General features: G+C 31.8%; 1 protein-coding gene across 1 annotated transcript in view; it reads left to right on the forward strand.

The window, feature by feature from the left end:
• LOC111086255 (triple functional domain protein-like) overlaps positions 1 to 18,027 on the forward strand; it is a 48,593-nt gene that overhangs the window by 14,122 nt on the left and 16,444 nt on the right. The window contains exons 5-8 of the mRNA XM_022388405.1: positions 1,922 to 2,510; positions 14,235 to 14,449; positions 15,267 to 15,405; positions 15,801 to 16,281. Of these exons, the coding sequence (XP_022244113.1) occupies positions 1,922 to 2,510; positions 14,235 to 14,449; positions 15,267 to 15,405; positions 15,801 to 16,281 (1,424 nt within the window). The remainder of the gene's footprint in view (positions 1 to 1,921; positions 2,511 to 14,234; positions 14,450 to 15,266; positions 15,406 to 15,800; positions 16,282 to 18,027) is intronic.

Below are 18,027 nucleotides of genomic sequence, written 5' to 3' on the forward strand. Positions count from 1 at the left end.
TAAATAGATCAGTGTCATTAACCACCAGAAGTGTATCAGTAAATAGATCAGTGTCATTAACCACCAGAAGTGTATCAGTAAATGTATTGGTATCATTAGCCTACAAATGTGCATCAGTAAATAAGTCAGTGCAATGCTGGATTATTGCAAGGGCTGATGGAGCTGTAACTTCAGAACCTCAAAGCCTTTGGGGACCTCATCAATCTTGAAAATGTTTGAAAAATACATAAAATTCCATGTATGGGTTCTTAAAGTTCCATGTATGAGCTCTTAAAAATACATTAGCCCATGGGGTATAGGCTTATTCTGACCTTACATTAGTGTCGTTAACCAAAAGGTATGTGTCAGTAAATAATCAAGTGTTATTGGTTAACCAGTACATTTTAACGTAATTGATTTATTGTATATCATTGTTGCTGTCAGCATATATATATCTCTGTAATTATCTGGTAGTTGTTAATCAACTGATTATATTAGTAAATACATAAATGCTCTTGATTAACTGATGTGTATCAGTGTTATTAACCAATTTTATACAAGAAAAAACTTTTCAAAAAAGGAAGTAAGTGTAGTGATGGCTAATATCAAAATCCTTCACAAAGAATACAAACAAGGTAGTAGAGATGGCACATGGTGTAGTAAATTGTTAACACACACAAATAGGGTAAATTCAATTCAATTGTGATTGAATAGTTTTTTATATATATCACTATGTTACTTCTAGCCTGTGCTATTATGTAGGGATGATGCAAATGCCATCATCACTTTCTTGTTTGCATTTTTTGTGAAGGATTTGATATTAGCCATCCCTACATTTATTTCCTTTTTTTGGAAAGTTTTTTATTTACTTGTTTGCTTGTTTTTAATGCACTGTTTCAATAGACATAGGAAGGTTATATTTATAACTCAAGTTCTAAATACATTGAGGTTCTAAATGTAATATTTATAGTTTATCTATTATTGACTGGTAGTTTCTGCTTCACCCTGTACTTAAGGAACATCAAATTTCTGTAAGAAAGCTAATTTTAAGGGGTAATGATAGCATTGTTTACACTATAATTATGATCTTTCTTTACTTACTATTATTTATTAATAATATTTGTAAAAGTGGATAGTCTGTTTGAAACTGTCACCTCAGTGAAGTTATTGACAACATTGTTTTGGTTTTTGAGTTATCATGAAATAATAAAAAGAAGCAGAAGAAAGAAGAACAAGAAATTCAAACTTTTTTTTTGCTATGATATTTACTGACATTCCCAGAACTTGTGATTCAGTCTTTACAGATATCGTTATAAACGGAAACACTGTATAGTATTGTAAAGTTCTGATGACATATTGAGGAGATATTTAAAATACCATTTTGATGAACAATCCGAGCCATTCCTGCATAGGCAGTGCTACCATCTGTCTGATATATTATTGAAAAAGGTTTTTTTTTAAATTAACATATCAGTATTATTGATAATGCTGCATATCAGTTTGGCCACTGGTTATTTAACTATATTTTGTTAAATGGTTCTTTTAGTTAGTTATTCTTCATTCTTTTAAACTAATTTTAATTATATTTTGATTAGATATTCTCATTCTTTGTGAGTAACTACATTTTTGTTGTACTTGTAAAACATTTGAAAAAATTTAATTTTACCTGTCATCTTTGAATACTTAACTACTTAACATGATCTTTTCACACAGAAAATGTGGTTAGTAGTATTTTAACATTGTATTTCTATACTGAGCTATACATTACACAATTTGGACAATTTTGTTAAGGCTTTCTTGTTACTTAACTGCAATGTGGCAAATATGCATATTTTTTTGCCATGACATTTTGAGTTGAATGATGGTAATAAAGAATGATTTACTTTTTAGTTGTAATAATCAAGAAATACATGAATTTACTGAAATGGCTTTCTATCTACAGATCAGCCCCAGAGCTAGGGTCTTTGTGGAATCCAACTTTAAGGAAAACTTTGTCCCACCCACCCACTTCCCATAAAATTTCCAAAGGCTCCAATTCAGAGGGAGTTAGCACTAAGTCTTTGCGACAACCAGGACGGGAGAAGAAGAGCAGATCTGGTGAGGTCACACCTACTGAGCTGAGACGAATCACAGTAAGTGGAGCTTCAGGTGATGTGAATCAAGATTGTGTTTCTGTTGCACCCATTCCTATCTCTCCACCAAGCTCTGCAATTCCCATAGAAGGGAAGCAAGGTTTGGTATGGCTGGAGAGTCAGTGTAAGCATTCATTCCCACTAGAAAAACAATCAAATGCCCCACAACAAAGCCCTCCAAAGGGTAAACGCAACTTTTTTGAAGGGTTTCGCAACACCCTTCGTCCCAAATCAAAATCTGACTTGATGGCTAGCAGTGCTGTGGCTAGCTCACTCTGCACGAGCCAGAGCTTGGATTCAGCCACGGCCAGTCGCTCCTGTGAACCCAGAACAGAATTAGACCCAAACAAAGACAGTGGAGTAAACAGAAGATGGTCAGAAACCTCTTCTTCACGTGCGGTAAGGCCCAGCTCGGTCTTTGAGTTGTCTGACTCTTCTGTTTCACCAAAGTAGTCTTTTATCTTCCATCTTTATCTCTTGGTGTCCTTTATTCAGAATCTGTTTTTCTCTTGAAAGTCAATGAACTTATTCACTTCTCATGTTATCGACAGAACTATAAGTAATGCTGGTCAAAGCTTTTTCCTCTTTCTGTCGCAGTGGTTGTTGAAACACTATTTCCTAATCATATAGAGTTATGTGTAAATAGTGACATTAATATCATGAGATTAAGTATGAGAAGCTGCTTACAAGTGAAGGAAGCTGGTCTCCTATGCCTGTACTTACCACTTGGATGTAAATACTAAAGCTGTATATGTGAGAAGTCAGCCAAGTGATGATGACTTGTGTTTACTAACTGCTAACTATGCATTGGTCTGTAAGCAGGTTACACTGTACATATGTAAATAAATAAGCATGTACATCTGTACTCTGTAAGTTTCTGTTTATCAACATATATCATCATTACAAAATAAAGTATGCTTGATTCCTGGAGCAAGAGTTGTGTTTTTTACTAATCATTTATTTTATTACCTGATCTAACAGCATGACTACAGAATCAATGGATGCAGATTCTACATTTGTAAATTCATATTTTAAGCTTTGAATATATGACTTCTTGATAGTGTGGTTTTATGAAGAAATTAGTGTGTGTGGAAAGGGTGCTAGTGGATATTTTAGAAATATTTGGTTATTTAGGTATAGTGGTAAATAAGTAGTGAATAAACTGATTATGTTTATTTGTTATAGAGTAAAATGTTTGAAGAAAGGTATATTTGACAGAGTTTTGATTTATTTGTAGAAAAAATAATGTAATTCTTGAAGGAACTATATATGTATGTTTTAAATAAGAGAAATATTTAATTAAGATGAAAATTATTGATACCAAAAAAATGTACACACAAAGTTTTGTTTCTCTAATATTAAAAATTATTTAACTTTATGTATAGTGACAGATATATTTTTTTTATTCTAAAGACTCCTTATATTATGAGTGTTTCAGTATAATTTTGAAGGAGATATAACAATATTCAAAATGTTGTTCTGTACTTGAGAAAGAAAGAAGATTGTGCAGAGGTGAGTTTTTAATCAAGTAGTATTAAAAGAAAGGTACAAGAAGCCTCCAAGAAGTATATATATGTGTGTGCTGTGAAGTTTTGATATTGTTCAAAGATGATATAGGGACCAGATACGGTGAGTGTTGACCTTTCTAAACAGTTCAGATAAGATTATTATGTAATGAATTATGGCTGATTCATTAGGTTACAAAAATGTATGATGTGACTGATTTAACAATTGTATTACTAGTCCATTTTTTTTGTTATTTAAAAGCAGGTTTTGCTTAAAAGTTATTGTATATTGAATGTGTATGTGAGAGTGGATTTATGTGCAGGTTTTGCTTACAAGTTATTGTATATTAAATGTGTATGTGAGAGTGGATTTGTGTGCAGGTTTTGCTTACAAGTTATTGTATATTAAATGTGTATGTGAGAGTGGATTTATGTATTCTTTTATCCTAGTCTTTGGCACAATATAAGTTTAAAGAAAATAATTTATTCAATGTGTACAGAAAAAATTTTAAACTCCCAATTAAAAAACAGTGATGATTTAAATTTTAACTATCAAAAACTCTACATGTTAAGACTAACGAGCAGTCTACAGTGCAATGCAAAGCTTTTGCACTATTATGATACCTGCCCTTACAAATGTTCAAAAAGTGCACCTTTGATACCATGTCATAATATCACAAAACATGATCACTTCCACATGCTCTTGTTAGGTTAAAGACATCCTAATCAAATACTGTAACAAAAAAATGAACAGAGTGCAATAGAAAATGACTTAGAAAAATTATAAGATTGGCAAATAGAAATATGATGGTAGTATATGACTTATACATCACATTGTATGTTAAGATCTGTGAGGTAATTGATCAGAAATAAAATTGTATGTATTGAGTACTGAGCCAAAACCAACACAGTTCTCCTACATGTAGTGGATGGGAAGCCATAACCTTGACAAGAGTTTTCCTACACATACTGGATAGTAAGCCAAAACTGAGACAGGAGTTGTTTTGTCTATTTACATTGAACAGATAAGTCAATACTGAGAAAAGATTTTCCTAAGTTTAATAGATAGTAAGCCATAACTGTGACAACACTTTTCTTACATCTAATAGGTAGAGAACATAAACCAAATTGTTACTCCTACAATTATTGGGTAGCAAACCAAAAACAAGACAGTTTTCATACTTCTACTGGGTAGTAAGCCAAAACTGAAATAAAACATAGGCTTCACAATACTTTTTCTACATCTAATGGGTAATGAGCTATAAACTTGACAAGAATTTTCTTACATCTAGTGGGGGGGTGAGCCATAGTACAGATCAGAGTCTTCTTGCATCTAATGTATAGTAATCTATAGCCATAACAAAACTCTTCTTACATCCAGTGGGAGGTGAGCCATAGCTTTGAAAGAGTTTTCCACGTGTTGTATAGTTAGGCCTAGCCTCGACAAGTTTTCCTACACCTAATGTATACTGAGCCAAAACAAAGGCAGTTCTACATCTAATGCATAGTAGGGCTTAGTCTCAACATACAATTTCCTACATCTAATGTTTATTGAGCCAAAAACCAAGACATTTTTCCTATATCTAATGGACAAGTTTTCTACATCTAATGGATAGTGTGTCATAACCATGAGAGTAGTTTTTCTACATCTAATGAGTAGCAAATGAAAACCAAGATGGTAGTTCTACATTTAATGGGCAGCAAGCCAAAACCAAGACAATTCTCTTGCATCTAATGGACAGTGAACCATATTCTCGACAAGTTTTTTCTTTATGTAGTGGGCATTGAGCAATAGCCTTGACAAGAGTTTTCCTTTATGAACCAAAACCAGGACAGTCTTCCTACATTTATGGATAAGTAAGCCAGTGTTTTTATACAAATAATTGACAGTGAGTCATATACTTGACATAATTTTTCCTACATCTAATGGGTATTGAACAAAAACCAAGACAGTACTCCTACATTTAAAGGGTAGCAAGTCAACACCAATACATTTTTCTTACAAATAATGAATAGTAAGCCATAGTCTTGACAAGAGATTTCTTACATCTAATGTGTGGTAAGCCATACACTTAGCAGTATTTTATCTATATGTAATTGGTAGTGAACCAAAACCAAGATGGTGTTCATACATTTAATGGGTAATAAGTCAAAACCAAGACAGTTCTCCTACATCTAATTTATAGCAAGTCATAGCCTTGAAAAGTTATGAATTGTTTAATGGGTATTGAGCCATAATTTTAACAAGCATTTTCCTTCTTTTAGTGGTTAGTGAGCTATGGTCCTAACAAGAGTTTTTTTATGCTTAATGGATGGTAAGCCATAGCCTTGACAAGAGTTTCCTACATATAATCTATAGTGAGCCACAATCAGTTTTCTTACATTAATGGATAGTGAGACAAAACCAAGACATCTTTCCTTCACCTCATTGGTAGTAAGTCAAAACTGAAACATCTGATGCATAGTGAGCCCAAACCAAGAAAAAAAGTTTCCTACATCTAATAGATAGTGAACCATACTTTTTCAAGTCTTTCTGCATTTAGTGAACTGTAAGCCAAAATTGAGATAAGTTTTTCCTACATCTAATGGATAATGAACCAAAACTCAGACAAGAAGTTTTTGTATGTGTAAGGATAGTGAGTTAAGTATGAGAGAAGACTTTTCCTATATATAATGGGTAGGAAGTCAAAATTGAGACAAGTTTTTCTACGTGTCATGGATAGTGAGGCAAAACTCAGAAATGAGTTTTTTCTACATCTTACAAAAGTGAGCTAAAATTGAGTTTTTTTTTCACCTAATATGTAGTGAGCTAAAACCAAGACAGAGCTTTCTGACATCTCAGGGGTAGTGAGGGAAAAACAAAGATGGAGCTTTCTGATGTTTCTTAGGTAATTGAGGCAGAACAAAGACAAAACTTTCTGACATCTAATGTGTAGTGAGGCAAAACCAAGGCAGAGCTTTCTAATGAGTAATAAAGCAAAACCAAGACAGTACTCTTACATCCAATGGATAGTAAACCATAGCCTTGACAAGATTTTTGTACATATAATGAGTAGTAAGCCCTAGAAATGACAATAATTTTCTTATATCTAATGTATAGTGAGTGGAGCAAAGCTAATGCAGAACATTCTAATTTGTAGCAAGCCAAAACCAAGACAGTTCTCTTACTTCTTAACAGTAGTAAACCATAGCTTTGACAAGATATTTCCTACATTTGATGAGTAGTAAGCCATAGACATAACAAAAGTTTTCCTACATATAACGGGTAGTAGGCCAAAAGCAAATATTTCTCCTACATTTAATGTATAGTGTGCCAAAGCCTTGATAAGAGTTTTCATACATATAGTGAGTCATAACCTGGACAATAATTTTCCTTTTTCTGGTGGGTAGCGAGCCATAGCCCTAACCACTTTTCCTACATCTAATGTGTGGTAACCTGTAACCTTGACAAGATATTTTGTAGGTTTAATGAGAAGTAAGCCATAGCTTTGACAAAAATTTTCCTACATCTTATGGGTGATAAGCCATAGCTTTTAAAAGACTACCAAATCTAGTGGGTAGTGAGCCGTAGCCTTGATGAGTTTTCTTATATCTAATGGGAAATAAGCCATAGCTTTGACAAGAGTTTTCCTACATTTAATAGGGAGTAAACCATAGCCTTGACAGAGTTTTTCTACATCTGAAGGATATTGAGTCAAATACAAGACATTTTACCTGCATCTAAAGGATAGTAAGCCAAAACCAGGAGAATTTTCCTATGTCTAATGGATAGTAAGCTATTGTCTTGACAAGTATGTTACATATAATGGGTAGTGAGCCATAGCCTTAACAAGTTTTCTTATATCTAATGGATTGTAAACCATAGACTTGACAAGATTTATCCTACATGTAATAGATTGTGAGCCAGAAGCGAGAAAGTTTTCCTGGTTCTAATTGGTAGTAGGCTTGGCATAGCCTGGTGGTTAGGGTGCTTGATTCGCACTCTGCAGGTATTGGGTTAGATTCTCCTTCACTGAATATGCTTTCTCTTTCAGCTGTGGGGGCATTGTAATGTGATGGTGAATCCCACTATTTGCTAATAAAAGAGTACCCCAAAAGTTGGTGGTGGGTTGTGTTGACAAGCTGCCTTCCCTCTAGTTTACCACTGCTAAATTAGAGATGGTTGGTACAGGTACCCCTTGGGTAGCTTTGTGCAAAATTCTAAACGAAAAAAAACTATACAAAGGGTAGTAAGCCAAAAGTGAGACAAGTTTTTTTTACACCTAATAGATAATAAGACAAAACCAAGAAAATGTTTTGTCAAATATTTCATATCAATAAATTACCAATGTCATAAAACAGCTGCTGCATATAAACAAAAGTATCCGTGTGTCATCTCATCTAACTTCTTTATTTGAATACATGTATCTAATTGATTGTAAGCTATAACCTTGACAAAACTTTTGCTACACATTACTGATGGGTAATGAACAAAAACCAAGACATTACTCCTACATTTAATGGGTAGCAAGCAAAAACCAAGACATTTCACTTGCATCCAATGAATAGTGAACCATAGCCTTGACAAGGTTTTCCAACATCTAATTGTTAGTAAACCATTGACTTGACAGCAGTTTCTTACCTTTAATGGGCAATGAAACAAGACCAAAATGGTTTTCTTATATTTAATGAATTGTAGGCTATAGCTTTGACAAAACTTTTCATATATCTAGTGGATAGTGAACCAAGCCCAAGACAATACTCCTACATTTAAGGGGTAGCAAGTAAAAACCAAGACAGTTCTTCTACATCTAATTGGTATGAAACCAAAACTGAGATGCATCTTTTTCCTACATCAAATGGATAGTGAACCATCTAAATATGAGAGAAGACTTGTCGTATGTTTAATGGGTAGGAAGTTAAAACTGATACAAGTTTTTCCTACATCTTATGGATGCTGAGTCAAAACATAGTCAGTTTTTTTGTCTAATGTGTATTGAGCCAAAACCAAGTCAAAGTTTTCTGACATCTAATGTGTAGTGAGCCAAAACCAAGACAAAGCTTTCTTACATCTAATGTGTAGTGAGCCAAAACCAAGACAAAGCTTTCTGACATCTAGTGTATAGTGAGTCAAAACCAAGACAGAGCTTTCTGACATCTAGTGTATAGTGAGTCAAAACCAAGACAGAGCTTTCTGACATCTAGTGTATAGTGAGTCAAAACCAAGACAGAGCTTTCTGACATCTAATGTGTAGTGAGCCAAAACCAAGACAGAGCTTTCTGACATCTAATGTGTAGTGAGCCAAAACCAAGACAAAGCTTTCTGACATCTAATGTGTAGTGAGCCAAAACCAAGACAGAGCTTTCTGACATGTAGTGTATAGTGAGTCAAAACCAAGACAGAGCTTTCTGACATCTAATGTGTAGTGAGTCAAATCCAAGACAGAGCTTTCTGACATCTAGTGTATAGTGAGTTAAAACCAAGACAGAGCTTTCTGACATCTAGTGTATAGTGGGTCAAAACCAAGACTGAGCTTTCTTTCATATAATTTATAATAACCTGAAACAAAGACATTTTCCTTACTTTCAATTCCTATTTTTTTTGTAATTACTTTAATAAAAACAAGTAGAAAGAAAAGTAATTCATTGAAATTTTTACTTTAATTTTCAATTATTACGTGTTTGCAGAAGTTGGTATACATTATATAAATTTAGATACTAACAAGATTTCTTCAAAAAAGAAAACGTATTGTAGCTCGGATGTCATAACACAAGTCAGGTTCAAGTTCAGATTGTTAGAAGTGATAGTTAACACTAATATCACTACTACAGAACAGTTTCAACATTATAAATTTTTCATGTTAGTTTCTCAAGCTAAAATAATGTCTTAGGAATCTTAGTTATTTGACTTGTTAGATTTCTGTAATGAAATCAGATCTTGACCTTGTGTTCTACTAGAAAGTATTGTTGGTATAGTAATTATATTAACATCAGTTGTGATATTTGTTATTAAACAGTCGCATTTTGTTTTAATTATTAATCTTTTCAAACTTGCACATTTGTAAATGTTGAATTTATTATAACTGCTAGTTTTTAAGAAATGATTATCTTGCAGATATGTACATTCTAGATAATGTCTATTTAACCTTATGAATGAATGAATAATCATTGAGACTGTTAGGTGTGACTAAATAGCACATTATATAACAACTAATCTTTTAAACCTTTATATATTCATTATAATAATTTTCATTTTGAGAGATAAAATCAAATCAAGCTTTTTTGGTGAAAATGTCGCATTTTGTTATCTAAATGTTTTTTGTGCTTTGCTGACTTGCACCACTAAATCAGTAGGGGAAGCTAACCTTTGTTCTTGTCATTTTAACTAAACTTCCTTCGAACTTCTGAACTCAACATATTTTGGTTGATTGTGGAAAAAAAATCAAAAAAATATTTTAAGTGATGTCCCATGGTAATCATAAAAATGTTTCCTAAACTTTGTGGCACTTTGTGTTTTAAACTCAATTAAAATTAGATGGTTAATTGAGTAAAAAGATTTTTGTCAATATTGTGTATTTAAACCATCAAGCAGTATTTCTTAGTCCAATACAAGTAGTGAAATCTCATGTGTAACTTTCAGAAATGTTTAAAAGTTTGTGGACTTAATCCATGTATTAAAGCAAGAAGAACTTGCACATCATTTTAGCCTTAGATGCAGATTTTCTGAAGTTACAGCTTTCAATTAAGTCCAGTGTTGGGAATACATGTTCTATATTATATAATATCTGTTAATTAACATCTATAAAAACATACTACCCATCCATCAGAACTAGAAGACATCATTTGCAGATACAAAAATTTGTACTACTTATAAAATACATTGATGACAGATGCTATAAATATTTGTGTCACTTTCTTTTAACACCCAGTCTGCAAGTTGATGAGACTGAATTGAGGGGATTCCATGGGCTACAGTTTCCAGTATTCAAATTCAACTGAAAAAAATGTACTGTGATAAAGAGCTCATTCTGTTAACCTAAAAAAACTACACTGTTGTTGTGCCATAAAGATGCAGAATTTAGGGGTTGGCAGGACTGTGTTCCTCTTGCACAAAACAGTAGAATTGTGCATATTCAAGCAGGTACTGCACTTAGCCATCTTACAACAGCATAAGAGGCTACTATAATGTGTTGTGTAGAATTTGGGATGAGGGGTATGGGTTTTATTCTCTCACATTCTGGAAACTATTGCAGATTCAGCCACAGTGGTGAGCAATTCAGAATCCATATGTATTACAAGGAGCTCAAATCTCTGCTCAAAATTGAAAAGAAGGGAGTATACTTGAAAGTTTTATTTGGTAATCAACTCACCAAACATGTCTCCTTGATTTGCATATTTTGAGTTTAAATGTGAAGATTTAAATTGTGTATAACAAAGATTTTATGTCATGATTGATCTTGGTTTGTAGTATTAATGAAGACTTTGTGTTTAGTGACAGTGATCTCAAGTGTTGACTGTATGTCATATCAGTGAGTTAGTGCTTTGCATCACCTGTCACAGAATACACAGCTTATAAACTTACAGCTGTCATCAATTATCCTCTAAACAAAAGTAGGAACCCTGAGAAACATTTCCATATCTTAATACAGCTCTAAGAGAACATCATTTGAGGATAAAAGAATATAAACACAATACAATTATATATTAAAATGTCATTTCCAAAACTGTTTTGATTAACAGTGTCTTATCTAAAACATGTAGGTCCTGAGATATTTACAGAAAAGTTAATATTAACAAATACTGACAACTTTAAATAGTTATAATTCATGTTACCAAGCAACTTAGAACCCGCAATGCACAGATATTGAAAACCAAGTATGTTCTACTTAAAAATATTATTTGTTACATGTACAAGTGTTACAGCATTTCATAACATTGAAGTAATTCATACCATACTGAACATAGTGTACAGACAAATATGTCATCCTACTGAATATGAATTATGTGTGTGTGTATGCTAAACCTTTTTCATTGAAAGAATATTTTATCATGCATAAACTATTTAGTACACTATTACTTTACCCTCATAACTTATGCTAGGTGCAGCATTTAGCTACCCTGGTGAATGTGTATGTTAATTATAAAAGTCTTAACATTCTGAATCTATGTTAGTTTTGTGTACAAAATCCACTACCATGTCAGGTTAAGTATTGAATCCTGTTCTTCACTGGAGCAAACATCAGTAAAATAAGTTTGTTATTGTAATAAACCTAAGTTAAGTACAAATGTTTGTTAATCTTCTGAACTTGTTGAGTCTATTTTTATTACAGAATTCAACTAATCTGTAGAAACTGCTATATACAGCAATCTGCTAATTCTTGGAAATTGTGTTGAGTAGTCTTTTAACCTTTAGAACCTGCATTAATTACAAAATTTTGCTACTCTTCATACCCTGTTAACCATAGATTTCTTTTCCTTTTCTGAATCTTTGTTCACTATAAAAGTCTGCTAGTGTGAATCATGTTTGTACAAAAATGTTAGCTACTATGAGCTCTAATTATGCAAAGAAATCTACAACACACTGGAATATGCTCTGTGCACACAAGTCTGCTGGCCAATTGGATATCATTAAACACAGAAGCCTACTGTGTACCTCCATTCCTATTATACGCAGAAGTTTGCTACACACCAGATGAACCTTCTACAGCAAAAAAAGTTTATCTATTAAAATCTCACTGTGCAAAAATATCTGATATCCACTTGAACTGCAGTATACAGAAATATCTGATATCCTCTTGAATCTTAAAAGGTTAAAGTTCAAAGAACTTGTGTAAATATTTAAATTATCAAGATTGTTCAATACACAATTAAAATCTTTATCCTAAGATTTATCAGTGGTCTTAAAAGGCATTTTACATGTTTTGATATCAATTCTTGTCATCCTGGTGATATATGATATACTCCTGAATCACACTATATAAAACATCTGATATCCATCTGAATCTCACTATATAAAACATGTGATATCCACCTGAATCTCACTATATAAAACATGTGATATCCACCTGAATCTCACTATATAAAACATGTGATATCCACCTGAATCTCACTATATAAAACGTGATATCCACCTGAATCTCACTATATAAAACGTCTGATATCCACCTGAATCTCACTGTATAAAAATATCTACTATACACCTAAATCTCACTATATAAAACGTCCGATATCCACCTGAATCTCACTGTATAAAAATATCTACTATACACCTAAATCTTACTATATAAAACATGTGATAGCTACCTGAATCTCGCTATATAAAACGTCCGATATCCACCTGAATCTCACTGTATAAAAATATCTACTATACACCTAAATCTTACTGTATAAAAAATATCTACTATACACCTAAATCTTGTTTGTATATAAGTCTGATATCTACCTAAATCTCATTATTCACAGAAGTCTACTACCACATGATCTCTTATTTTACAATGAAATCTGATATTAAAATGTAACTTTTTAAAGATAAGTCTGCTTGTGCCTGTATTTACATTATCATTATGCATCTGACCTTACATTGTATACATCTACCTAATTTAGTGTTATCTGTTGAAAGGTGTCACCATTCTAAAACCATGTTTCCTATAGAAATATTAATTACAAACCTGAATCCAAAATATCTTCTTTTTTTTTAATTATCCTTCCCAGACTGCATGGATGTACATAATCCATCTGATCATATATTGTATACTTCTCTATATAAATTTGGCATTATTTACTAAAATATTAAACTTCTTAAACCTTGTTTCCTTTAGAAATACTAGTTACTAATCTGTACCAAAAAAAACCAAGCTGACCTTATTTGTATGATTGTAAATCTGTATTTTGTTTTAAAACCTACACAACACTTGAATTAAAATTACAAGGTAAAAGTATTGTTACCCATTTGAGTTAATTTTAACTGTAGAATATTAATATCTTATTGAATATCCAATTTATAGAGTAAAAATCTGTCTCCAACCTGAGCTTGCATTTTTTACAGCTTGAGTACATACCAAAGGCTCAGTTTACCCAACATAGCCATTGATATCCAAAGAAAAAAGTTCTTTTTTATGTGAATGATTGCACATCATAAACTAATATACTAAAATTTGTATGATTCAGTTAAAACCTTTTCAGAATATATTTTGGGTCATCACAGAAGGTACAAGATAATTTCAAATATTTTGGTCTTTATGTATTTGAACTTTTACTTTTGTGTTTTGCTTTATAGTAAATTTCAGCCAATCGAACCTGTACAATAAACTAAGAAAAAGAAGAAAGTCTTTGCTCAACCAAACCTAGAGCGTTATAAAACTTGTACTATAAGTTAAACTGGAAAAGTCTATTCCTTTAAGTGGACTTAAATTTTTATGTCAACCCAATATTTCTACATCAAATGTAAACATAAATGCCATCTTAATTGAACTAAGAATTGTCTAAAATCTGTATCATGAATACAGAGTACTTTTTACCGCACTGAACATACAGCAGGCATAAGCCTACATGAAATATTATAGGCAGAATGAGCCTATGCCAGGTATAAGTTTCATAATTTTCTAAATCTGCATTTAAAATATATTTTACTGGTCATTAGGATTTACCATCCCCAACCTTGATGCGAGCTATAATGGACTTTGATGGAGTTAATGAAGGAGAGATATCATTGACTAAAGGAGACACTGTCCAGTTACTGGCTACTGACCCTCAGCAGAGCCGATATCATGTACAAAAAACAACTGGAGATTGTTCCTCACCTTATGATGGGTGGGTTCCAGTTAATGTATTAACACAAGTAAAGGAAGGAGGAAGGTAGGTGTTGATTTTACATGTACCAGTTTCAAAGGAAAAGTGGGTTGATTCAGTGATTGTCAGAGACAGACTGATCAAACATTGTTTATCTGAAAAATAATATTACAAGATTTTTGTTAATGTTTTTTAAGATCTTATGAATATTAACTTCTGATCAAGGCAAGTTACCTACTTATAATGAAACTAAAAATTGACCTGGTGTTTAGTATAGTTAAATAAGTATACTTTTCTTATGTTCTTACTTATAAAGGTTAGAATGCATTGTTTCATCATTTCGATGAATACACTGTTAATGATATTTTCAGCTGTTGTCCTATTAATATCTCATGAGGTTTGGCCAGTTTGAAAGATTTAGATTAGTCAAATGTATATTTACTGACTTGAAATATAAATACATTTCATTTAATAGCTGATTGAAAAAATGTTTGGGGTTGAAAGTTTGAATAAAATTAGTTGTTAAATAAAAGGGATTATTACTATAAACTTTATTAGGCCATCATACTTAAGATTTGAACAGTCAACTACAAGTACATGTAGCAAATTTTTCATCAAAGACTACATCATATCCAGCTATCAGTGAAATTCCATGCTGTTAGTAATTAGTGTGAAAATGTATCTGAAAGTTTCTGTTTGTCAGTTGTACAATTAAAGCTACAAATAGTGTTGCATGAATAGATGTAAAATTGCACTGAAAATACTGTTGAATTATTTGTCATTTTCTTGAAAGTTTTCAGAACAAAAGTAAGATGTATTTAAAATATTTGTAAACACCATACGGAGGAAGATGTGTATTATTAAAAGTATTACTGTTCACCAGGAAGCACTGGTCGTTCAAGTTTCGCAAGCCAAGTTTCAAATCAGATAAGAAGGAGAAGGAAAGAAGGTCACTTGATGAAAGTTTAATCCTCACTACACACAGTTTCCCAGATTCACCTCTCTCTACTCCCAAAACTGAGGTAAAGATGTTACGGAAAGTTTATGCTTGAAAACATTAGATTGCTCTTATACTTTGCTCAAATCCTGACAACTATGTTTTTACAATAGATAATGCTCAAAGTGATCATTCCATGTGTATAAATATATCTTTGAAATCATCAGAGGATACAAATTTGCAAGCCATTTTCAAGATGGCAGTAGTGGGTGATACTGCTGTAATTACTTTTATATAACTTTTTATATACACATGTGTGTGTTTATATTTGTTTGATACATTTTTACTTAAAATATATGAATGGTGTAAAATGTGGACACAGATTTTCACTACAGTTGTTATAATGATTATACTGATTATTATTCCTCATAATTAACTTGTGAGAAAGTGAAATAAAGTAATATTTATTTCTTCCTTCAGGATGCCCCATTCTTGTCTGTGGACACCTCATTCCATTTTGTAGAGTGTTTAAACAATCTTGTTGTCCCAGAAGGAGCAACAGCAGCTCTCACATGCAGAGTTGTACCTTTTAAACAAATCAAGATTAATTGGTTGCTTTCAGATGGATCAGAAATAATCAAAATTCATACTGATCACTCCCAAAGAAACCAAGACCTTTTTATGGATGCCCAAAGGTCACCATCTCCTTCAGACCAAAATATTTCTTTTCCACTTGAAGAAAGTTTCTCATCACCAGAGGGCAGTTCTCCATCACCAGAAGGATCATTGTGGCCACCAGATGGGGCTCCATTGAAGGAGAGAGTGACTGCAACATGTGATAATGATGGCTACTGTACTATTATTGTCAACAGATGTGTGTTGTCAGATTCAGGAGAGTACACATGTTTAGTGACTTCCAATCACCACATTGCTTCAACCACTGCTCTTCTTACAGTTTTAGGTAAAATATGTACTTTGCAACTTATATATTTTTTTCATGTCTGCTAATTGTAAGGTAGTACAGCTCTGAATCATGAAAGAAGAATGTGATTATAAAGAATATATTAGATATTTCATTCATACATTGTAATCTAAACAAAAACCAAAATAAATAAAAAATATAGAAGTTGACTCTTAACAGACTTTTCAAGCTTAACAACTGAAGGATGAATTCTTTTACCTAACAATTTAGGGTATTGCAAAAGAAGTAAAAACTATATGTGAGTGAATAACACAAATACAAAATCAGAGTAAGTTCATATAAATGTATCACTTAAAACAGTTTACTAAAATTGGATATTTATCTACACGAATTTATGTAAACACATGCACACACTGTGAAAAAACCCTTTTTTTAGGCTACATTTAGAATAATGAAATACATTTAAAGCTTGGAAAAAAACATTCAGTATAGATGAGCGCTAGTAAGGTAACTAAATTATGCCTTTTAAAGAAGTTTATAGATTAGTATGTCTGATCAAATTATTTATTGGAAAGATATTTTATAATAGAATAGTATAACAGACCAAATTGTACCTTGAAAAGAAATATCTAAAGACTGGTATAATCAACTAAATAATAGATTATAAAGAAATCTGTAGGTCAATATATGTGGCCAAGTTATACTTTGTACAGAAATGTATAGACTAGTATAACTGTCTAAATTATACCTTGCAAATAAACCTTTAGATTAGAATACGTTAATAAATTAAACAATGTAAATATATCTATAGATTAGTGTAACTAAATTATACCTTGAAAAGAAATCTCTGTAGACTACTATAACTAACTAGATGATAGATTCTAATGAAATATATTGATTAATACAAATGACAAAATCATACCATGGAAAGAAATCTATAGATTAGTATAAATGATTAAATTACACCTTGTAAAGAGTTCTGTAGACTAGTATTAACTAAATAATACCTTGTGAAGAAATCTAGTGTTATTGATTGAATTATACTTTATAAAGAAATCTAGACCACATTATACCTTCTAGAGAAATCTTTATAGACTAGTATAATTGACTAAATAATACCTTGTAGCAAAATATATAGACTAGTATAAATGATCGTGTAAAGATGTTGCTATAAACTAGAATAACTAACCAAGTTATATCTTGTACAAAACCTTTATAGACTAATATAATTGACTAAATTGAACCTTGTAAAGAAATGTATAGACTAGTATAATTGACTAAATTGTACCTTGTAAAGAAATCTATAGACTAGTATAATTGCCTAAATTGAACTTTGTAAAGAAATCTATAGACTAGTATAATTGACTGAATTTAACCTTGTAAAGAAATGTATAGACTAACATAATTGACTAAGTTGTAACTTGTAAAGAAATGTATAGACTAGTATAATTGACTGAATTGTAACTTGTAAAGAAATCTATAGATTAATATAATTGACTAAATTGTAACTTGTAAAGAAATGTATAGACTAATATAATTGCCTAAATTGAACCTTGTAAAGAAATGTATAGACTAGTATAATTGACTAAATTGTAACTTGTAAAGAAATGTATAGACTAGTATAATTTAGTAAATTGAACCTTGTAAAGAAATGTATAGACTAGTGTAATTGACTAAATTGAATCTTGTAAAGAAATGTATAGACTAGTATAATTGACTAAATTGTAATTTGTAAAGAAATGTATAGACTAGTATAATTGACTAAATTGTAATTTGTAAAGAAAT

The sequence above is a fragment of the Limulus polyphemus genome, unplaced genomic scaffold, assembly GCF_000517525.1.
Source record: "Limulus polyphemus unplaced genomic scaffold, Limulus_polyphemus-2.1.2 Scaffold958, whole genome shotgun sequence".
NCBI classification, from domain to species: Eukaryota; Metazoa; Arthropoda; class Merostomata; order Xiphosura; family Limulidae; genus Limulus; species Limulus polyphemus.